This window comes from Bos grunniens, chromosome 1 (assembly GCF_055505025.1).
Source record: "Bos grunniens cultivar Pamir isolate PY7600 chromosome 1, Bosgru_T2T1.0, whole genome shotgun sequence".
NCBI lineage: Eukaryota > Metazoa > Chordata > Mammalia > Artiodactyla > Bovidae > Bos > Bos grunniens.
The window spans coordinates 115,590,163-115,615,442 of record NC_141165.1 but is presented as its reverse complement, the minus strand read 5'-3'; the positions used below and the strand labels follow the sequence as shown (position 1 = coordinate 115,615,442).

The 25,280-nt window shown below is 36.7% G+C and overlaps 1 protein-coding gene across 5 annotated transcripts in view; it reads left to right on the top strand.

The window, feature by feature from the left end:
- Nucleotides 1-25,280, top strand: part of EPHA6 (EPH receptor A6) — a 1,018,620-nt gene that overhangs the window by 833,930 nt on the left and 159,410 nt on the right. For 3 of the 5 annotated variants that reach the window (XM_086411193.1, XM_086411183.1, XM_086411221.1), the window contains one exon: nt 12,551-12,676. The exons of the other annotated variants lie outside the window; for them this stretch is intronic. In XM_086411193.1, coding sequence (XP_086267319.1) covers nt 12,551-12,676 — 126 coding nt within the window. The remainder of the gene's footprint in view (nt 1-12,550; nt 12,677-25,280) is intronic. 5 annotated transcript variants of the gene reach the window in all.

Genomic DNA, 25,280 nt, shown 5'->3' with positions numbered 1-25,280 from the left:
CTCCCTAAATGCACAGAGAACTGCTGAACTAATGAAAGATAAATTACCAACCCCTGCAGCCAGTGACTTATGTTCATTTACCTTACACCAGTAGTTAAGTGTCTCTTAGTTATCCGATATCCGTAAGTGTTTGAAATCAGATTAGGGTTACCAGATTAAACAAATAAAACTACAGAACACCCAGTTATCTGTTAACTCTATATTACAGACAATATAATGCTAATCTCACATGTTAATCTCTTTTTAACCCACCAATTCAAGATCACTAACAAACTGGAAACTCAAGAATGTGAGATTTAGAAAAGCATATGTGAGAAACAGACATAGAGAACAGAATTGTGGACATGGAGAGAGGGCAGGAGAGGGTGAGATGTATGGAAAGAGTAACATGGAAGCTTAACATTACCATATGTAAAACAGATAGCCAACAGGAATTTGCTGTATGGCTAAGAAACTCAAACAGAGGCTCTGTATCAACCTAGAGGGGTGGGATGGGGAGAAAGATGGGAGGGGAGTTCAAAAGGAAAGGGATATATGTATACCTATGGCTGATTCAGGTTGAAGTTTGACAGAAAACAACAAAATTCTGTAAAGCAATTATCCTTCAATAAAAAAATAAGTTAAAAAAAAAGGATGTGTGAAAGGATGCTTTTCATTTTACATTTTACATTTCAAACTTGCAATGGCAAGAGAAATACTCTCATCACATAAAAATCTAATTTATATTAACAAATAGTCTGCTGAAAGTGAGTAGAATCAGAATACTTATAGAAATTTATATTTCTCCTGGTACAGATAGTAGATATTTTTATTACTGAGCTGCAATGTAATTTATTAATAAATTCCACCATTGATCTAAAAAAAAGAGAGAGTCAGCAACTTATGAAATAGAGCGAATCAGACTAAAATTATTTTATATCAAATTCCAAAATGTTCATGAACTTAATTTCTTGTGGATTAAGTGATAGGGAATTATAACAAGGATAACTTTAGTTTTACTGATTGATCTGTGAAAACATAGAGTTGTAGTGTTTTGTGCAGTCTCTGTTGACATGACTGATCTTAAGAAGAAAAATTATAAGGCAGTGTCATCACATAATGTGAATAATGTGACATAATATGATATCTCAATGGAATATGTATTCATGTGCACCAGCTTTTCTGTTTGATTGTCTCAGATATTTTAAAAAATGACAGTTACTGAAGAGATGCTACAATAAATGAAAGATCTTTTAAACCACAGTAAAGAAACATAACAAAGCCATTATGAATGATGGAGCAAGTTTAGGAAAATGAAAGCTGCTATTAAAGATGGCAGGCTGTCACAACAACAAAAGTAGCAATCAGTGTAATCAAAGCAATAAAATAATACTTGCATTTAGTTTCTTTCAAGGAGTTAATATAATGGACATCTTTTCTAAGTTAACAGTGTTGAATAGTGTTGGATAATAAAAATAGGAAAACTCAGATAAAAATCTCTAAATGGGAAGCAGATTAACATTATTTAGAGTCACCACTCTACACGCTCTTTTTCCTCAGATTTTTCTTTATGATAATTTCCTTTATGTCCTTTTTACTTTCCTGTGCATGGTGATTTTTTTTTTTAGTGATCTAGTATTATTGAACTAGGTTTATTGTTCCTTGATTTCAATAAATCTATAATCAAATAAAATGGGATATTTTTATTTTTCACAGCATATGATAAAATCTGAATTTCTTGTAATTATTTCCCCTGTTGTAAAATCACCATTTCTTCTGTAACTTTAAATAAGAAAACTTTATAAATATATGATATAATTATCTCCATCTGGTATTCAGTGATGCTCCTTATGTTAATAAATGTCTTCTCAGACGGTGATGAAACATTGCAGTGTGGAAAATACCTTATTTTGGCAATACCACACACAGGCTCATGTTTACTTTATTCTCAATGATGAATATCCCATATAATAACAAAAGAGTAATTAATTTGACTGTTTGTGGAAGGTTACCTCAGAGCACTTTATGGCTTACATTAGCATTTTTGCCACATCATTTTTTTTTCCATTGAAGGATAACTGCTTTGCAGAATTTTGTTGTTTTCTCTCAAACCTCCACATAATAAGCTATCAGATCAGATCAGATCAGTCGCTCAGTCGTGTCCGACTCTTTGCGACCCCATGAATTGCAGCACGCCAGGCCTCCCTGTCCATCACCAACTCCCAGAGTTCACTCAGACTCACGTCCATCGAGTCAGTGATGCCATCCAGCCATCTCATCCTCTGTCGTCCCCTTCTTCTCTTGCCCCCAGTCCCTCCCAGCATCAGAGTCTTTTCCAATGAGTCAACACTTCACATGAGGTGGCCAAAGTACTGGAGTTTCAGCTTTAGCATCATTCCTTCCAAAGAAATCCCAGGGCTGATCTCCTTTAGAATGGTCTGGTTGGATCTCCTTGCAGTCCAAGGGACTCTCAAGAGTCTTCTCCAACACCACAGTTCAAAAGCATCAATTCTTTGGTGCTCAGCCTTCTTCACAGTCCAACTCTCACATCCATACATGACCACAGGAAAAACCATAGCCTTGACTAGACGAACCTTTGTTGGCAAAGTAATGTCTCTGCTTTTGAATATGCTATCTAGGTTGGTCATAACTTTCCTTCCAAGGAGTAAGCGTCTTTTAAAGGTATACATATATCCCCTCCCTTTTGAACCTCCCTCCCATGTCCCTCCCCATCCCACCCCTCTAGGTTGTTACAGAGCCTCTGTTTGGGTTTCCTGAGCCATACAGCAAATTCCCATTGGCTATCTATTTTACACACGGTAATGTAAGTTTCCATATTACTCTTTCCATACATCTCACCCTCTCCTCCCCTCTCCCTATGTCCATAAGTCTATTCTCTATGTCTGTTTCTCCACTGCTGCCCTGTAAATAAATTCTTCAGTACGATTTTTCTAGATTCTGTATATATGCATTAGAATATATTTATCTTTCTCTTTCTGACTCACTTCACTGTGTATAACAGGTTCTAGGTTCATCCACCTCATTGGAAATGAATCAAATGTGTTCCTTTTTATGGCTGAGTAATATTCCATTGTGTATATGTGTACCACAACTTCTTTATGCAATACATTCATCTGTCAACGGACATCTCCGTTGTGTCCATGTTCTAGCTATTATAAATAGTGCTCTAATGAACAGTGAGATAAACGTGTCTTTTTCATTTTGGTTTCCTCAGGGTTTTGTCTCCTCCCACTAGGAGTGGGATTGTTGGGTCACATGGTGGTTTTATTCCTGGTTTTTTAAGAAATCTCCATACCATCTTCCATACTGGCTGTTATCAATTTACGTTCCTACCAACAGTGCAAAAGCGTTCCCTTTTCTCCACACCCTCTCCAGGATTTATTATTTGTAGATTTTTTGATGATGGCCATTCTGACCAGTGTGAGGTGATATCTTATTGTAGTTTTGATTTGCATTTCTCTGATAATGAGCAGTGTTGAGCATCTTTTCATGTGTTTGTTAGCCATCTGTATGTCTTCTTTGAAGAAATGTCTGTTTAGGTCTTTTTCCCACTTTCTGATTGGATTGTTTGTTTTCCTGTTATTGAGTTGTATGAGAGGCTTGGAAATATATTTTGGAAATTAATCCTTTGTCAGTCGTTTTATTTGCTATTATTTTCTCCCATTCTGAGGGTTGTCTTTTCACCTTGCTTATGGTTTCCTTTGCTGTGCAAAAGCTTTTAAGTTTAATCAGGTCCCACTTGTTTACTTTTGTTTTTATTTCCATTACTCTAGGAGGTGGGTCATAGAGGATTTTGCTTTGATTTGTGTCATCAAGTGTTCTGCCTATGTTTTCCTCTAAGAGTTTTATAATTTCTTGTCTTACATCTAGGTCTTTAATCCATTTTGAGTTTATCTTTGTGTACAGTGTTAGGAAGTGTTCTAATTTCATTCTTTTGCATGTAGCTGTCCAGTTTTCCCAGCACCATTTATTGAAAAGGCTGTCTTTGCCCCATTGTATATTCTTGCCTCCTTTGTCAAAAATAAAATACCTGTAGGTGCATGGATTTATTTCTGAACTTTCTATCTTGTTTCATTGGTCTATATTTCTGCTTTTGTGCCAGTACCATACTGTCTTAATGACTGTAGCTTTGTAGTATAATCTGAAGTCTTGATTATACTACAAGGAAGCTTGATTCCTCCAGCTCCATTCTTCTTTCTCAAGACTGCTTTGGCTATTCGAGGTCTTTTGTGTTTCCATATGAATTGTGAAATTTTTTGTTCTAGTTCTGTGAAAAATGTCATTGGTAATTTGATAGGGATCCCACTGAATTTGTAGACTGCATTTGGTTGTATAGTCATTTTCACAATATTGATGCTTCCTACCCAAGAACATGGAATATCTCTTCATTTGTTTATGTCATCTTTGATTTCTGTCATCAGTGTATTATAAATCATAAATGGCTGATAAATTTTGTCAATTGCTTTTTCTGCATCTATTGAGATTATCATATGGTTTTCATATTTCAGTTTGTTAATATGGTGTATTACATTGATTGATTTTCATAAATTGAAGAATCCTTGTATCGCTGGAATAAACCCAACCTGATGACAGTGTGTGAGCATTTTGATGTGTTGCTGAATTCTGTTTGCTAAAATTTTGTTGAGGATTTTTGCATCTATGTTCATCAGTGTTATCAGCCTGTAGTTTTCTTTTTGTGTGTTGTCTTTGTCTGGTTTTGGTGATGGCGGCCTCATCGAATGAGTTTGAAAGTGTTCATTCTTCTGCAATTTTTTGAAAGAGTTTTAGAAGGATAAGCATTAGCTCTTCTCTAAATGTTTGATAGAATTCTCCTGTGAAGCCATCTGGTCCTGGGCTTTTGTTTTTTGTGAGATTTTTTTTTTTTTAATCACAGCTTCAATTTCAGTGCTTGTAATTGGGTTGTTCATGATTTCTACTTCTTCCTGGTTCAGTCTTGGAAGATTGAACTTTTCTAAGAATCTGTCCAGTTCTTCCAGGTTATCCATTTTATTGCCTTATAGTTGTTCATAATACTCTCTTATAATCCTTTGTATTTCTGCATTGTCTGTTGTCCTCTCCTTTTTCATTTCTAATTTTGTTGATTTGATTCTTCTCTCTTTTTTTCTTGATGAACCTGGCTAAAGATTTGTCAATTTTGTTTATCTTCTCAAAGAACCATCTTTCGGTTTTATTAATCTTTACTATTGTTTCTTTCATTTATTTCTGCTCGGATCTTTATAGTTTCCTTCCTTCTACTAATTTTGGGGGTTTTTTGTTCTTCTTTTTCCAGTTGCTTTAGGTGTAAAGTTGTCTATTTGCTGTTTTTCTTGTTTCTTGAGGTAGGATTGTATTGCTATAAACTTCCCTCTTAGAACTGCTTTTGCTGCATCTCATAGGTTTTGAGAATCTGTGTTCATTGTCATTAGTTTCTAGAAATTTTTTTATTTCCCTTTTGATTTCTTCAGTAACCTGTTGGTTATTTTGAAACGTATTGTTTAATCTCTATGTGTTTGTGTTTCTTACAGTTTTTTTTCTTGTAATTGATATCTAGTATTATTGCATTGTGGTTGGAGAAGATGCTTGATATGATTTCAATTTTCTTAAATTTACTGAGGTTTGATTTGTGACCTAAGATGTGGTCTATCCTGAAGAATGTGCACTTGAGAAGAAGGTGTATTCTTCTGCATTTGGATGGAATATCCTGAAGATATCAGTGGGATCTGTCTTATTTAATGTATCATTTAAGACTGTGTTTTATATTAATTTTCTGTTTTGATGACCTCTCCATTGGTGTGAGTAGGGTGTAAAGTCTCCTACTATTATTGTGTTACTGTCAATTTCTCCTTTCTTGTCTGTTAGTGTTTGTCTTATGTACTGAGGTGTTCCTATATTAGGTGCATAGATATTTACAATTGTTGTCTTCTCTTGGATTGATCCCTTGATCATGATGTGGTGTCCTTCCTTATATCCTGTAATCTTCTTTATTTTAAGGTCTATTTTGTCTGATATGAGGACTGCTACTCCAGCTTTCTATTGCTTCCCAATTGTATGGAATATATTTTTCCATCCTCTCACTTTCAGTCTATAAGTGTCTTTGGGTCTGAAGTGGGTTTCTTGTAGAGAGCACATATATGTGTATTGTTTTTGTATCCATTCAGCCAGTTTCTGTCTTTTAGTTGGAGCATTTAATCCATTTACATTTAATGTAATTATTGATATATATGTTTCTACTGCCATTTTCTTAATTGTTTGGGGTTGATTTTGCATATCTTTTTTCTTCTCTTGCATTTCTTGACTATATAAGCCCCTTTAACATTTGTTGTAAAGCTGGTTTAGTGGTACTGAATTCTTTTAACTTTTGCTACTCTGAAAAGCTTTTTATTTTTCCATCAGTTTTGAATGAGATCCTTGCTGAGTATTGTAACCTTGGTTGTATATTCCCTTTCCCTTTCCTTTTCATTTCAAAAGGAAATGTAGATTTCCCTTTCAATACTTTAAAAATATTCTGCCATTCCCTTCTGGCCTGCAGAGTTTCTGCTGAAAGATCAGCTGTTAAGTATATGGGGTTTCCCTTGTATGTTACTTGTTGCTTCTCCCTTGCTGCTTTTAATATTCTTTCCTTGTGTTTAGTCTTTGTTAGTTTGATTAGTATGTGTCTTGACATGTTACTCTTTAGGTTTATCCTGTATGGGACTCTTTGTGCCTCATGGACTTCATTGACTATTTCCTTTCAGCTATTTTCAACTATAATCTCTTCAAAAAATTTCTCATACCCTTTCTTTTTCCCTTCTTCTTCTGGAACTCCTATAAATGGAATGTTGGTGCATTTGATATTGTCCCAGAGGTCTCTGAGACTATCATCAGTTCTTTTCATTCTTTTTACTTTATTCTGCTCTTCAGAAATTATTTTCACCATTTTATCTTCAAGCTCACTGATTCATTCTTCTGCTGTAGATATTCTGCTATTGATTACCTCTACAGTATTTTTAATTTCAGTAATTGTGTTTTGTCTCTGAATGTTTATTCTTTAATTCTTCTTGGTCTTTGTTAATTGATTCTTGCATTTTCTCCATTTTGTTTTCAAGGTTTTGATCATGTTTACTATCATTATTCTGAATCCTTTTTTAGGTATTTTGTCTATTTCCTCTTCATTTATCTGGACTTCTGTGTTTCTAGTTTGTTCCTTCCTTTGTGTAGTATTTCTCTGCCTTATCATTATTTTTTTTAACTTATTGTGTTTGAAGTCTCCTTTTCCCAGGTTTCAAGGAAAGTTGAATTCTTTCCTTGAAGAAGACTGAATTCTTTCTTCCTTTTGGTTTCTGCCTTTCTAAGTTTGGCCCAGTGGTTTGTGTAACCTTCCTATAGGGTGAGATTTGTGCTGTGTTTTTGTTTGTTTTTCCTCTGATGGGCAAGGCTGAGTGAGGTGGTAATCCTATCTGCTGATGATTGGGTTTATATTTTGTTTGTTTGTTTGTTGTTTAGATGAGGCATCCTGTACAGGGTGCCACTGGTGGTTGGGTGATGCCAGGTCTTATATTGAAGTGGTTTCCTTACAGTGAGTTATCACTATTTGATACTCCCTAGGGTTAGTTCTCTGGTAGTCTAGGCTCTTGGAGTCAGTGCTCGCACTCCAAAGGCTCCAGGCTTGATCACTGGTCAAGAAAGAAGATTCCACAAGTGGTTTGTTATGGCATTAAGTGAGATTAAAACAAATATCCAAAAACAAGAAACCAAAGATGAACCCCAGACAAATAGTAGTTACAAAATCAGGCAAATAATAATTAAAATAATGGAATATACACATATACATATACATCCATGAGCAAAGTCAAACAGTCCAACAAAAATAAAATACCGTAGATTGACCCAGTGAACAAAGGAAATCAAAAATTATATTAACCAGTTAAGAACAAAACTAACTAAATCACAAACTGGAAAACAAAACTAAAGCAAGGTGCCAAGTGGGGAATAAAGCAATGAAAACAAAATTAACAAATATGTTGAGAGGAAAGGAAAGAAAGAAATGAAAGAAAGAATAAATAGGCAAAGTTAAATAGAGGTAGATGAAGAAGATTTATATACATTAAAGATTAACTGCAAGGGGAAAAGAACAGTAGGAAGCAAAAAAAGGAATAAATGTAGAATAAATATAATAGGTTTAAAACATTAACAATTAAAATTATAAAAAAGAGAAATTATTAAAAAAAGAAAATGGAAGAAGAAAGAAAAAGAAAAAAAAAAGGTATACACCCATAAGTAAAATAAAAACAGTCCAACAAAAATAAAGTACAATAGGTTGACCTGGTAAACAAAGAAAAGCAAAAATTGTATCTACCAGAACAACACTAACTAAAGCACAAACTGGAAAGTGAAATTAAAGCAAGGTGCCAATTGGGGATTAAAGCAATGAAAATAAAACTAACAAATATGTTGGGAGGAAAGGAAAAAAAAAAGAAAGAATAGATATGCAAAGTTAAATAGAGGTAGATGAAGAAGATTTATATACATTAAAGATTAATTACAAGGGGAAAAGAATAGTAAGAAAAGCAAACAATGGAATAAATGTAGAGAAAATAATAGTAGGTTTTAAAAATTAAAAATAAAAGAAAAAGGGAAAACTCCATAGAACTGCAAAAACCCAACTCAGAGACAGAGGTTTATAACAACAAAAAATGTGACTGAGAAACAAACAAACAAAAAAGCTCGAAAGCTTAATTAGATTTCCTAGTGCCAGTAAAATCAACAACTACAACAGAGGGGGGAAAAGGGGAAGAAAAAGAAAAAAAATCCAAAAGAATCTACAGAACAAGTCAAAACATAAGAATAATAAATGTTTTTCTTGAGTCACTGCTGTCAGAGTCCTTTCCCTTGCTGGAAGTCACAGTCCACCTCACCTCCCTTGGATGCCCTCCAACACGGTACTGATCTCTGGACCTGCTGTGGGGGCAGCTCAGATTCTAAACTGGTCCTATTTCTGTGTGTTCTTTCCTCCATTGTCCACAGCTATCAAAACTAGTGCATTTTATTTTGTGGGAGCTCTCAATGACCTTTTATATATTCCACAGACACGGAGTCTGCCTAGATGATTGTGTGGATTTAATCTGCATCTTGTACAGCTGGTGGGAAGATTTTGGGTCTTCTTCCTTATTAACACTGCCCATGGGTTTCAATTGTGGTTTTATTTCCACCTCTACGTATGGGTCATCCACTGGGGTTTGCTCCTGAGACTGCCCTGGAGGACCTGGGTTTGCCCCTTTGAAGGCCAGGTGTGGAGGCAGTACAGCTGCTTGGGTCACAGGGATTCTGGCAGCATCAGGTACTCAAGGGAGTTGGCAGCTAGGGCAGGAGGAAATAGTGCTTTAGAAGGGTATGGCAACCAGTATTGGCCAAAAAGCTCCAGTATTCTTGCCTAGAAAACCCTCCTCCCTCCCTGACAGAGAAGCCTGGCAGGCCACAGTCTACAGGTTCTCAAAGAGTCAGACACTACAGAAGTGACCCTGTGCTTATAGATGCAAGACTTTTTTTATGTCTGTGGCAGCTCTGCCCCAGTGAGAGTTGAGCATGAAGGCAGCATGGCTGCTTGGCTTGCGGGGACCCTGGAGGCAGCAAGTGTACAGGGACTTGGACTGCCTCTGCGGCAGGAGTTATGGCCCTATCAGAGTCTTTTTTTTTTTTGAGCCTCTTGTAACTGGTGATTAGAAGGCCTCTTTGGCCAGTCTTTCTCTGTAGCTCTGCCCTCAGGCACTTAGAGGGCTACCTTGCTGGGATCCTTCTCTGTTGTTCAGCGTGTCAGGCACATAGAGGGGGCCCCCCTGTTTGGGGTCCTACTCTTAGATCAGCACATTAGGCACTTAAAGGGGCTCCCTGGGTGGAGTCCTATTCTGTGGTTCAATGCGGCAGGCGTTTGATGGGCCAGCCTCTCTATTGTTCAACCAACAATGCTGGTGAGTGGGGAGAGAGGGACTATGGTGATGGCTCCACCCCTTCCGTGTGACTCAGCAGTATTGCCTTGCTTCCATGGTTGCCTGGCTTTCCTCCACAGGCATTTCCCACCACAATGTCCTCCCTCACATCCCCTCGATCCATCTCTCTGCAGTCAACAGCAGCCCTCACCCTGGGATTATTCCACAATCCCTGAACTCCAGCTGCCAGCTGCTGCACCTTCCAGGGAACCTGCGTCCCTGTCCTGGGTATGTATGGCTGTGGCAAGACTGTCTGATTCTCATTCCATTTATGCTGTTTCACTCTCAGTCTTAAATGTTTTCTCCTCTGACTCAGACAATTGCCTGGATGTGGGAATCGGACTTCTGCTTTAGTTCCCCCACCTGCAGGGGCAGGTCCAGTCCTACTAACACTCCTGCTTTTCCCCCTAGTTCTTACTTCATCCTACCAAGATTTGCATGGTTCTATATATTATTTTCCACTGGTCAGGTACTCATGTCCGCTCTCAACTGGTATTCCGCATGAACTTCTGTGTCTGAAGGTGTATTCCTGATGTATCCATGGAGAGAGATGTACTCCATGTCCACCTGCTCCTCTGCCATCTTGTTCTCTTTTGCCACACCTTTTAATGTTTAAGGGACTCCAGCTCTGCTGGGTCATTTTACTAAAGCTCCATAGAATCCACAACAAAACCAATTTATTCACAGTATATGACACTCTCTCTATGCTTTCTTTAATCCAATGCACAATCTATAGGCCTCAACCATTAAAGCTTTCATTATAACTTTGTTCTTTTGTAAAAAAAAAAAAAATCTCTAAAGATCTGAGAAATGCTGCTTTTTCTTTAGCAACAACTTCCTCCATAGCAGCAAGATATATAGTGTGGTATACCAGATCCCTTTAATCCTAGTTAAAGTTAAAAGAAAAATCAAAAATTTAACTTATTTTAGAGGTAAAGCTTGTATCAAAGAACAGAATGAAGTCTTTTCAAAAATATGTGCATGTGCACTAAGTCCCTTCAGTCATGTTTGACTGTGGGACCCCATGGATTATAGCCCACCAGGTTCCTCTGTCGATGGGATTTCCCAGGCAAGAATACTGGAGTGGGTTGCCATTTCCTCCTCCAGGGGATCTTCCCGACCCATGGATCAAACATGCATATTTTACATCTCTGTCTTTGTCAGGCAGGTTCTTTACCACTAGGGCCACTTGGGAGGTCCTTTTCAAAAATATGGCACTTTCTAAATTTGAACTTGTGGAAGGAGAGATCCCAGGTCACTGCAGAGGAAAACTGCTGTTCCTGATGAGGGTTTCAGGGGTCTCGAATGAGATGTGTTTCTTACAACCATCAGGGTAACTTGATTTTAGGGTATTATTGTGATTTAAACTTACATGTACCATATCAGTTACCAATGCACTAATATTGCATTTATATTATACTTTCTTCTGAATGATTTTAGTGTCCTTTAGGTCCTTGAGACACCAAGTTGTAATGCCACTATTCCAAAGTGCTAGGTTTCTAATTCACAATCAGGAGATCATGATCTTCCAAATAGGAAGTGGCTCATTATTTATTTTTAGTCTTTAGTGTAAAGACTTTGTCCTGGGAGTCCATCAGCTGTGTGATATCAGTTTCCCACCCCAGTCCTCAGTTCTTGGTCTGTAAAACATGGAGTTTTTGACTGGATGATCTCTGAAGTCCTTTGTAGCTCTGACATTCTTTTCGTCTGTGATTCATTATATTATTTTATGAATAAACTTCTAAATAGTTTACTTTTTCTTTTTTCTTTCTCAATAGCATTCTTAAAAATGAAAAAGCGTGTGGTTCTACCTTTGCAAACTCTTATGTCTGGTCCCTAATTAAGAAAAATAAGAATGAAGCAAATTAAGAAATGTGTATGTTGTTTTTCTTACCACTATTTCAAAGATGTATGTGATTATTGTATGGTATAAAAGTCTTCTTAATTTTAGGCTCTCACACTGGTACACCTGAAGTGAGGCACCACTCCTCATAGTGCAGCACACATCTCAGGCCTATTGTGGCTATTTTCTGCATATCTCTATCGCAGATGGAGGTGAATTCTGTAAACAGGCAACATCAATAACATTTATATCCCCTTTGTCAAATGTAGGTTTAGAAATTTATCTTAGTATTCTGGTGCTTCTAATCCTCTTTGATTGTAACTGTTGATGCTGCGTCACTTCAGTCGTGTCCGACTCTGTGCGACCCCACAGACGGCAGCCCACCAGGCTTCCCGTCCCTGGGATTCTCCAGGCAAGAACACTGGAGTGGGTTGCCATTTCCTTCTCCAATGCATGAAAGTGAAAAGTGAAAGTGAAGTCGCTCAGTCATGTCCAACTCTTAGCGACCCCATGGACTGCAGCCTACCAGGTTCCTCCGTCCATGGGATTTTCCAACTTTCTTTTCAAAAAACTAGGTTTATTTCATAAATTTATGAATAAAAATGCATTCCATTCCTTGTAATTACATAACTTCCTTGTAAGGTTTGATGTCTTTGTTGATTGTAGGTTTTGTTCCAGTTAAATGATCAACAGCTTTTCCACAAAGAAGATTTTTTGATTAATGTCCATTTTTATCTCTTAAAAGGATCCTTCCCGGCCATTGGGGTGGAAACATTCTGCCCCAGCTTCCTGAGGGCAGGGTTTTTAAATAGCCTCCAGGCCCCGCATCCAGCGCCAGGGGGAGGATCTTTGCCCCCCAGGATTCCTGCTGGTAGGTATTTCAGGTGAAGTTTTCTGCCACCAGATACAGCAGTAGAACTGTGCTTACAATTGACAGACCCACAATACAGAAATAAATATTTCTGAAATATATTGTTGAACAGAAGTGCAAGTGGCTTTTTGATTAATAGATGAAGAAACCACATTTGTGATGCATAATGCTCCAAGAATAATGTAAAGGAAGTGGAAGAAGGATCTCTAAACTGAGCATCTGATCAGTATAGTGCTGCCTCTTTCTTCTAGGGAAGATTTTTCATAAATAAAAACAAGAGATTCAGGTCCCAAATTTGTAACTCAAGAATAAAACAAGGTCGAATTTAAGCCACTTTACCACTTGGAATTGGCTAGAAAAGAGAATTTAAAACAGTTTTATTAACTGAAAAATAATTCTGCATTTACAGTTTACAGAGATTTAAATAAAGTTCCATTTCACTAAAGAAAAATTATTTGAAAAAAAGTGAGAAAGTAGCAAATGTGACATTTAACATTAACAAAAAGACAATTCTGAGTAAGAAAATTAATGCACACTTTTCCCTAGAAATATCAATCTGACCAAAACCATATTTTATCAATGAATAATAACAAAATATAGGATATTGACTCTCTTAAAATATAATTTCAAAATTTAGTAAATCACTTTGTATTATACTTATCCATTATGCATTATCCTTAGTATTATGATAATCATAAATTGTCTTATTATTGTTATTTTGTAAATATCCAGCTTTCTTCCTCCCTTTTTCATGAAACATGCAAATCCATTTTACATGTGTTTAGAAAAATGGAATTAGGATATTGATCCTTGAATTTTTATCATAATTCTTGTGGTTTTTGTATCATAGATAATACTATGCTACAAGTTATGGTAATGATCCTATATTTTCACAAGGGTGACCCAGCCAGCCAAATAATGAGAGCATTTGAAAAACTAGGGAATAAAATGGAAACAAAATCTCATCATGCAAATTTCTTACTTTTCTTAGCAAAATTATGCCATCAAAGCCTAAAATTATTACACTGACTTTTTTTCATTTGCCTTTCAATTACCCTTGCCTACTTTCAATTACTCTTTCCTACAAAAAGTAACAAACCATAGTATGCTTCCATGTCATTTGGTTTTATCATTGGATAATTACTGAAGTGGCCAACAATGCCATGGATAAAGTAGGGACCAAAATTACATGAAACAAAAATTAGCGATTTTTATTCTCGTGAGTGTGATGCCACCCTTTTTTTCTCTCTAGAACAAAGTGGTATCAGTTGCATAGAAATTTTATTGGTGGTGGTGGTGGTGGTGGTGGTAGTGATGGTAATGTTGCAAAAAATTAGAAATAGAAGTCTATATAAACTGAGCTCTCAGAGTTAACAGCAAATATAAAAAATATAGCTTTCATACATATTATTAAGATTTCACCAATTGGAATTGGAGAGATGAACGGATGATTTATAGTTTGATAGTTTAATCTTTAACTCTTAATGACAAATCTTGGTGGATTTAGGTATGTTTGGCAGAAATGACAATATGAACTTCAGTAGAGACTTGACGTATTCAACATTACTGGTAAAAGTGATAACCCTTGTCATTTAGCCACTGAGAATGATAGAAGCAAGATAGTGTTTCTATAACACATACACAAAAACAACTTTCCAGAGAGGAATCTAGAAGAACACTAGCACTCTGTTCATCTAAGCTTTCAGCCAAATTCGCCTCCAGCCTTCATGGGAGAGAAAACAGTTCAGTTTTCATTACTTACATACAAATCAGGTATAACAAAATTGCTTCATAAAAAAAATTATAGATCTAAACTTGTTCCTATTCCCTCAAAGTGAAATTAACTGACCTGACTTTTTCTGGCTTATATCACTTTGATAAGTGATCCCTGTATACTCTCTCTGGTATTTTTCAGTAATCATGCTATGATTTCAAAGGTAATTTTTATCCTCTTTCATTCAGCTATAGTTTATTTCCCAAGAATTTGCTGTATAATTTTGTGTTAAGAAGGGTGAAGCAATGATCATGAGAAGTTTTTATTGTTCCATGTTAAAAAAGGAAAAAACTAAGCTATTTATTTGCTACCTACTAGCTGAGTGACTCTTTGGGTTTAAGACACCATTTGAGGACACAAAGCACTCCTTCCTTTAACCTGTATCATGGTACTTTTAAAAAGCTGGCCAGAGGTTGATGGCTACTGGGCAGAAATTAATTTTCTTTATACCAATTGATTATATGTCGCAGAACTTTCAGGGTCTCATAGATATTCACTATGTCATTCAAAGAATCAGAAAATCTGTTCTAATTATGGTACTAATTTAGTTCCCAATTACTTCCTTAATCAAATTTAAATGAGATACATGATTATGCCTTGTATAAAATAGGTTATTTGCATTCATGTCACACTGTTCTATTAAGGAATAATATTTTTGCAATGTTTTTACACTAATAATAAAAGAATCACTGAATCATGAGAACAAGGAAGCAGACAAGTCTGAAATCTGTATTTATGGAATGGCTGTCAATTGTTTATATGACCTTTCTCATTGCTAGAAGGGTTGTAGTAAAGGGTTATTATTCTTAGTTTCAAATAGAGAAAAACACCAGGAAGTGATGGGCTGAAAATTGAATACCAAATATATTCATATGTTATTGCAGTGCTTTTCAAATAGTAGTCACTCAGTGAAGTAAGAAAATCCCAGGAGAGAAGGCAGGAAGAGTGGGGAGGGGAGCTAACACAAACAAAGTGGATGGGGAAAGAAAGGAAAAATAATTATAAAAAGACATAAGTCAACTTATATTTTTTTTAATCAAACTCTTCCCCATTGTATTCCTCCCTATTAAATTCAAAGTCTATCTCCTTGAATTAATGTCCTTCTTGGAAATATGTCATCCAAGTATAATCTACAATGATAAAGTTGGTCTCTTTGCTCCACCTAGTTATTCCTTTGATCTATTTCTGTAGTCAAACAGTATTTGAAAGTGAGACAGAACATTTTGTATGCCATAGTGTACTGATTATACACAGGGTCTTAGACTGATGACTCACCTTATGACAGACTCTACCTTTACACTTTTGATGGTTTCATATGCTTACAATAAACAAAGAAAATCAGAGTAATGAAGTTTTTGAGAAATAGAATTATTCACTAATAATGATGATGCAATAATATTTGGAAGATTCACTGGTCCAATTTTCTGTCCAGAGTTATAGCAATAACTCTGACATCATGTGACATCTTAAATTTACATTAGATCCAAACATTACAATGTATCTTGAAAACTTATTTATAAAATATAAAGGTATATTCATTATGCTCAGAAGGTAATACCTTAGGTTGAGGTTGAGTATGATTAGCTCAAAAACTCTACGTTACACTTTTATAACAGTGTCATTGTGGAAAACTTGATGCTGTTTTTCATTAATGAAATAATTCGTATATATAGAGGTTAGATTCTAGGCCAAACCTAGATATATACCTTAAACTAAGAAGCTTTTTTAATTATGAGTAAAGTCCAGAAAACAGCAATCACAGAAAGCAGTCTACATGTAGAATTTGAAATAGATAAATTCTAAAAGAAAAAAATCAATGTTGAAGGTCTTCCTAATACTTCCTTTGTGGTTAGTTTGGAAGCTCTTTAATTGTTGAGGGGATATTCTTCTGAAACACCATCTCAGTTTGTCTACCTATGCTTAAATATAATGCTATATATAAAACACCTTTTTTGAGATTTTTACCTGGTTGGATAGAATCACCGACTCAATGGACATGGGTTTGTGTGGACTCTGGGAGTTGGTGATGGACAGGGAGGCCTGGAGTGCTGCGGTTCATGGGGTCGCAAAGAGTCGAACACGACTGAGTGACTGAACTGAACTGAACTGAACTTGAGTTTTTCTCCACTGCATGCCATATGTTAGGTTCAAGGTAAATGACGGGGTAAATAGCTTTTTTCACCTTGCTTTGCCAATTTTGTGAGACTTCCTGTCTGTTTACTCTGAGTCAGTTTAAAAAACAACTGTGAACACATGAGGACTCAAACACCAGACTTGCAATTATTAGGTATATCAGTTCAGTTCAGTCACTCATTCGTGTCTGACTCTTTGCAACCCCATGGACTGCAGCATGCCAGGCTTCCCTGTCCATCACCAACTCCCAGAGATTGCTCAAACTAATGTCCATTGCGTCAGTGATGCCATCCAACCATCTCATCCTGTCCTCCCCTTCCCCTCCTGCCTTCAAACTTCCCCAGCATCAGGGTCTTTTCCAGCGAGTCAGTTCTTTACATCAGGTGGCTAAAGTATTGAAGCTTCAGCCTTAGCATCAGTCCTTCCAATGAACTCCCAGGACTGGTCTCCTTTGGGATTGACTGGTTGGATCTCCTTGCTGTCCAAGGGACTCTCAAGAGTCTTCCTCAACACCACAGTTCAAAAGCATCAAGTCTTTGGTGCTCAGCTTTCTTTATAGTCCAACTCTCACATCCATGCATGACTACTGGAAAAACAATACCTTTGACTAGACAGAGCTTTGTTGGTAAAGTAATGTGTCTGCTTTTTAATATGCTGTCTAGGTTCGTCATTGCTTTTCTTCCAAGGAGCAAGTGTCTTTTAATTTCATGGCTGTGGTAACCATCTGCAGTGATTTTGGAGCCCCTCCCCACCCCCCCCCCGCAAAAAAATAAAATCTGCCACTGTTTTCATTGTTCCCCCATCTACTTGCCATGAAGTGATGGGACCAGATGCCATGATCTTCGTTTTTTGAATGTTGAGTTTTAAGCCAGCTTTTTCACTCTCCTCTTTCACTTTCATCAAGAGGGTCTTTAGTTCCTCTTTGCTTTCTGCCATGAGGGTGGTGTCATCTGCATATCTAAGGTTAATCGTTAGGTATATGATTAATAGTAATATTTAATATCATTTATTTTTTACCTTTGGAAAGAGGTTTGGATGAGCCTTATACTCAAGTAACCAGACTTTTTTGTATCCTTACTGCTGTCTCCTGACAGTAATTATTAAGACATGAATTCACAATTCAAGTTTCTATAAACCAATAACAGATCCAACTAGACCATTTCTATAGCAAAGGACGTACAGTGCCAAGCCAATATTAAAATGTCTCTGAAGTATGTTAGCAATGATTATCAGTATTTTCCTTTCCATATTTCATGTGAAATCCTATATGGATCAGGGCAAATATCGCATGCACTATTAGCCTGTCAAAAAAAATTATATTGAGAAGGCATATAGTTTAGATATTAGAAATAAGCCAGGAAAAATAAGTAAGGTTGAAGTGGCAGAGACTCTCGGATCTAGTGAATATCAGATTTTGATGCATATAGAGTACTGCAGAAAGGCATTAATGTAAATATATAAGACTGGATGGCAGGCTTTGAAGGAATATACAGTGAGTTAAGAAAAATTGGCATGAACTCAGTTTATCAAGGGAAATCAACAATGGAAAAGTATATATCTTTTAAATACAATCAAACTGCAGTTTAGAAAAATCAAAGTAAACTGTTCCACTTCTTTATATGTTCAGGCATCCTAAAAAAAAAAAAAATCAGTATCTTTGTTTTCAGTCTACAATTGGATATTTAAAACTTAATCACTTTTGACAAAATTTCTACTTGCTACAGTTCTCCTGTGAATGATTATTCTTTTTATATTTTTTGGTAGTATGTATGGCAAATTTCTTTATGTTTAACATATACTGTTGTAATAAATGTACATAAAAGATAAGAGCTGTTGGTTTACATTTCACGTAAGAAGTCTTCAGGGTGGGGGCGGGGCGGGAAACAAACTCTTTTTTGGTTGAAGGGTGTGTATTTTATATATTTCTGTGGCTAAAAATGTTGCCAATTACCCTGAATAAGATGTATGTGAATGAGTGTTTTTGTTTGTACCTACTTAAACCAAGAGCTAATTATAATAGGAATAAATTAAATTAGATTAAATGTGCAAAATAAAATCCTGAATAAATGATTCAAAGTGCAAATTTTGAATTTGTGTGTGGTAAGAGAAACCTTCATCTCGATTCCTAATTCCTGGTTTCTTTATTCCTTGCAATGTGTATGATTTCAAGCCCCAGTAAGCCCCTCAATACTGTTCTGCACAGTTATGTCTCCTAGACAATGCTCCTCCTTGAAAGTTTATTCAGCTCCAGACTTTAAAAGGAAATTCTGTAAACTGCAACTATTTGAAACTAGGATAGGGACTCTGAGGTAGGATCAGGGAAAAGACCAAGATTATTCTATTTCAGATTTGAGGAAAGGTATAGAGGAGAGAAGGTCACTGATTAAATGACAGAGAACACACCCTGCTGACAGAAGCACAAGAAACGTGACATGAGTGACTGTATTTCTAGTTCAGATCAGATCAGTCGCTCAGTCGTGTCCGACTCTTTGCGACCCCATGAATCGCAGCACGCCAGGCCTCCCTGTCCATCACCAACTCCCGGAGTTCACCCAGACTCACGTCCATCAAGTCAGTGATGCCATCCAGCCATCTCATCCTCTGTCGTCCCCTTCTCCTCTTGCCCCTAATCCCTCCCAGCATCAGAGTCTTTTCCAATGAGTCAACTCTTCACACGAGGTGGCCAAAGTATTAGAGTTTCAGCTTTAGTATCAGTCCTTCCAATGAACACCCAGGGCTGATCTCCTTCAGAATGGACTGGTTGGATCTCCTTGCAGTCCAAGGGACTCTCAAGAGTCTTCTCCAACACCACAGTTCAAAAGCATCAATTCTTCGGCGCTCAGCCTTCTTCACAGTCCAACTCTCACATCCATACATGACCACAGGAAAAACCATAGCCTTGACTAGAGGAACCTTTGTTGGCAAAGTAATGTCTCTGCTTTTGAATATGCTAAGTTGGTCATAACTTTCCTTCCAAGGAGTAAGCGTATTTCTAGTTAAACATATGTAAACACTTTAATTTTAAACATATGTAAACACCCCCCTTAAACAACAGTGTTTGCAACACTGTTATTGCTAGGTTAGAATTATTTAAAAACACTTTTTGGCATATATTGATATGTTAGGAGAGAGTGTAATTTCCTCAGTTCTGTCTCACTACAACAAAGATTTAAAATGACGGACCAGTGTTACAGCTTCATTACAGCTCAGAGTTTTATTTGGTAAAGAAAATCCATCCCCACACATGAAGATGAGCTGACCTCGCAGGAGAGGCGTCAGCTGGTCTTGGCTCCCTCTTATTATATGCTTTGGCTCCTCCCACCTGGCCTGCCCTAGGCAAACTAGAGCTAGCCAGGAAGGGGACCTGTTTGTTTCACCTGAGGTTCTCACTCTGATCCACGAATTTTTCCTTTGTTCCCTTTTCACGGGCTTTTCCTTTGTCTATCTTTTAGCCACTGCCATTTTGGACTCCTTTTTCTATTCTAACTATTCCAAAACCACTGCAAGAAAGGTTAGCCAGATAACATTAAGATTTGTGTTTGGTCTGCTTCCTTTGTTGCTTAAGGTCAGTGAGTTCCAAAGAGTATGTATGTCATCTTTTGGTTCTTTGACTTTCCTGAGGAGAAATACACAAAAGGTTAGAAAATGATTTAAAATTTATGGATGACAACTTGAAGGTGTCATTTGGACAAAGAAAAGTCAGGATGGGAATATATATAAAATGAAGGTGTAATTCAAACCTTCAAGTATCATTCAGTCTATAAAAACTTTAATCTGTTGCACAATCTGTGGGTTTAAGGACTCCTATTGTTAGATGATCCTGATGTTGTGGTACAGTTCACAGACTCAGATTCTTTATGGAGTATACTTTGTTTTCTGGCCAAAAATAACAGACTCTCTTTTCCAAGAAAATGGATATATACTCATATAAATAAATGTTTGTATATAATTTTAGGAAGTCTCTGGCTCCCCTTGAAGTCCATCAATGAAGAATTTCAGATTATTAAAAACTTAATATTCTATATGTAAAGTTCTGTTTCACTGACATCATGAGCAGCAGCATCTTCATGTAAGATTGACAGTGCATTTAAAAGAAAAAGAAACAAAGCCCAGGGTGCATTTGGTATCAAACTCGAACATTTACAGACTTCCCTTGTGGCTCAGCTGGTAAAGAATCCACCTGCAATGTGGGAGACCTGGGTTTGATCCCTGGTTTGGGAAGATCCCCTGGTGAAGGGAAAGGCTACCCACTCCAAGATTCTGCCTGGAGAATTCTATGGACTCTATAGGCCATGGGATCTAAAGAGTCAGACACAACTGACTGACTTTCACTTTCACTTTCTTTGGAACATTTTCAAAGATAGTTTCAATTGTTTTTTCCTGTCAGAAAGACATGAAAAATCTTAAAGGAGCCTTTAAGTAATCTCCAGATGTATTTTACTAGTTGTTTGTACTTTTCTATTTTCAGATTCCTTAAATAGTTTTAGCCTTTGACTTTAGCTCTGCTTTCTAATTAGCATAAATGCTTTTTTTCCTCTAAATACTATTTGAATAAGTTTCTTAAAAATCCAGACTTTACATATATGACAGTTTAAATTCTCAGTTGAGAGCATATATCAATGCCCTAGAGACGTTCGTGTTTTATTATCACAAACTGTACCATCTATTTTGATCCAATTCAAAGACACTGTCAACACTTTCAAAAGATTCATCCAAGAACCGTTTTCTTTTCAGAAAGAAACATTCTGAAAAATTTTGCACAGTCTGCTAAAGCTTACTCTCCATGTGAGTCAGTGTTTAATCTTTGTGTTTCGATTGGGATTATTGTATTGGTGTTTTCACCTTAATGCGAAATAAAAGAAACCGAGCTGCGTAAATGCTTCTTGCCTTCCCGCAGAGCGCCATGCTTGCTCTCCTGGGCTGCTGGGCCACTTTGGAACATAGAAAGGTGGGGAAAGACCAGCCCTGTTGTAAAACACATTTCATCTCAGCTTTTGTTCTCTTGCATTATAGAACAAAGCACAGTGGAAGTTGCCCTGTGGCACAGTGTTAGCTTTTCATAGTTCTATACACAGAGGTCTTACAGAAATGTGCTTAACAAAATTGAACATTAAAAAAATTTAAATTATTTGTAAGAGTTGCAGAAAAGATTAAAAAGTAAGTAGTAACTTTCCTGAAGGTGAAAAAATAAAAGTAGCTGGTAGTTTAATTTACATCATATATATGAGTCATTTGGATTTTCCTGATGACTCAGTGGTGAAGAATCCACCTGCAATATAGGAGCCTCAGGAGACGCAGGTTTGATCCCTGGGTCAGGAAGTTCCCCTGCAGGTGGGCATGGCAATCCACTCCAGTATTCTTGCCAGGAGAATCCCATGGACAGAGGAGCCTGGCTACAGTCCATAGGGTTGGAAAGAATTGGACACTACTGAGCAAGAAAGCATTGATTCATTTAACAATGTTTTCTCCATTATAATTAAAATCTCACCATAAATAACCAATACAGTTAAGATTAAATATATCCTATGCAGAAGTTTGTTTGACTTTTAAATTTTCTGTTGATTTTCTTTTGATTAGTGAATCATATAAAAGACCAAAAGACTGAATATTTGATCATTTATATAATCATAACACACTTTTGAAGCCAGAGTAGAGCACAACTTTTGAAACACTACTGGAAAATATGACATCTTTTTCTCAGAGTTTCAGGACTCTTTCTTAAAACATTCCTTTGTAAATTACACTTAAGATCATTATCATAAACTGATGTTTAGGAGATGGGAGAAGCAAAATCTACAGGCTATCCCAACGCGTTTCCTTAGCATGCACTTCCCTTTGTATATAGACTATCATAAGGCTTTATGGGCTTTAAAATCCTAGAACTTCTCAAGGACAAAACATCTTTGGAAGCAATACAGTGAATAGTCCATAATGGATTTCCAGGATGTGTTTCTAAGATGAGGCGCAGAGAGATTTGGGGCAATGTTTCATGTTTTCTAAATTACTAATGGAGACCCAAATATCATTTGGGGGTATGACAAGATGGCCAGGCATTCAGACTCTGAAGCCAGATTGTCTGGCTGCAAGCCCTGGCTCTGCCAATTTCTCAGTGTGTATCCTTGGACAGGTTCCTTCAACTCTCAGTGAATCATATCTGTTAGATTGAACTAGTGATTACACTCACGGCAGGTCCTGGCGTGAGGATTAAATGAGTTAACACATGTACAACTCTTAGAGCAATATCCAGCACATCGAAAAACTTATTTTTTAAGTCATTTGTTATTACATATGTTCTGATTTAGATGTAGTATCTATTTTTAAATTATAAACAGAAAAAGTTTTCACAGAAAGAAACCAAGGACAAAAGTGATATGAAATTATTTATTTGACAAGCAGTTTAGTTTTGTTTTGAACTTAGCATAAGTTTCATTTTCATGTTTTGAACATTTCACAGTATTACAAGTTTATAAGGATTCTCTGGTGTGTGTTGTTCATTGCTGCCTAGTGTCATGTCCAACTCTTGCACCCCATGGATTGTAGCCCACCAGGCTTCTCTGTCCATGGGATTCTCCAGACAAGAATACTAGAGTGGGTTGCCATTTCCTTCACCAGGGGACCTTCCTGACCCAAGGATCAAACTTGGGTCTCTTATGTCTCCTACATTGCAGGTGGGTTCTTTACCAATTAAGCCACACAGGAAACCCCAATATTAATTAAACTATTGATTGTTATATAATCAATTATTTATTTCACAATAGAGGGAAATCTAAAAGTCATAAATTAACTAATTTCAATGTATATGCTTTTAATATGATTATTATAACATTACTTTTATATGTGCTGATGTACTAAAAAATCAAGAAAGCCATTCTTAATTCAAATGTTACTAAAATCTTACAATCTGGTTAGTATCTTACTTTGGAAACCACAGTCTAAATTAAACATCTTTGGTAGTAACTAACTTTCATTGTCAACAAGGCACTTCTAGTTAAAGAGACATCTTTTTGGTCATATGTAATTTCCAGTGGAAAGAAAGAAAGTACTGAATATTACTGAAGTTAATTGATACAGATGGTATGCCACTGCTTTCTGAAACTGTCAAGAAAATTATATTTCATTTCTTTAGCCTCGTATCTTTGACTTACTCTCAAATCCAGAAGTGATATTATTTTCATAAATGCAAAAAAAAACCCTAATTTCTACTCAACTGTTTTATCACAGAATAAAATAATTTATTATTCAGCATTAATCCAAAGGTATTTGGATCACTTCTGAATTTTAAAAGCAAAGTAAAGCAATTAAGAGAAAGCATTGAAAGAAATTAACAATAATTATTATACATATTTAGAAGTTTCAAACATTTCTAAGATTAAAATTAATTCAAGAGTAACCTAAGATATACTGGTAGGGGCAGAAATCTGCAAAGAGAGTACAGAAGACACAAGATGGCTTTTTAGATAGGAGTAAGAATCTACTTCATGCAGATACTCTATATTGTAGAATGATATTTAAATATGCACATGCCACCACCCTTATGGCAGAAAGCAAAAAAGAACTAAAGAGCCTCTTCATGAAAGTGAAAGAAGAGAATGAAAATGTTGCCTTAAGACTCAACATTCAGAAAACTAAAATCATGGCATCTGGTCCCATCATTTCATGGGAAATAGATGGAGAAACAGTGGAAACAGTGGCTGACTTTATTTTGGGGGGCTCCAAAATCAGTGCAGATGGTGATTGCAGCCATGAAATTAAAAGACGCTTGCTCCTTGGAAGAAAAGTTATAACCAACCTAGACAGCATATTAAAAAGCAGACACACTACTTTGCCAACAAAGTTCCATCTAGTCAAAGCTATGGTTTTTCCAGTAGTCAGGTATGGATGCGAGAGTTGCACTATAAAGAAAGTTGAGTGCCAAAGAATTGATGCTTTTGAACTGTGGTGTTGGAGAAGATCTTGAAAGTCTTTTGGACTGCAAGAAGATCCAACCAGTCCATCCTAAAGGAAATCAGTCCTAAATATTCATTGGAAGGACTGATGCTGAAGCTGAAACTCCTATAGCTTGGCCACTTGATGTGAAGAACTGACTCACTAGAAAAGACCCTGATGCTGGGAAAAATTGAAGGCAGGAGGAGAAGGGGATGACAGAGGATGAGATGGTGGAATGGCATCACCGATTCAATGGACATGTGTTTGAGTAAACTCCAGGAGTTAGTGATGGACAGGGAGGGCTGGCATGCTGCAGTCCATGGGATCACAAAGAGTCGGACATGACTGAGCAACTGAACTGAACTCCTCCATTATGATATAATCAATCTCATGTGACTGAACATGGAGGTGTTAGTATTATGTATAAATACACAAGTGAGGAATGTATATAGTGTACAAATGAGGACTGTGAAGCAGTGAGATAAGTGAGTTATGATAGGGCACTTGCCCAAAGTGGAAGTCTTCAGCAGCATGTGCTCTGACTCTAATCTCACATCTTCTGCCTGCACTATGCTAGTACATAAGGTGTAAGGTAATATACCATCACAGTTTGCCTGGGACACAAGGACTACCATGATAAAACCAGGAATTAACTGCATCATATAAAACACGTAACTATCAAATTGGGTTAAAGATTTACTGAGCATGGCCACGCCCATCAGAACAGTTTCCCCCTTAGTCAGTCTCTCCCATCAGGAAGCTTCATAAGTC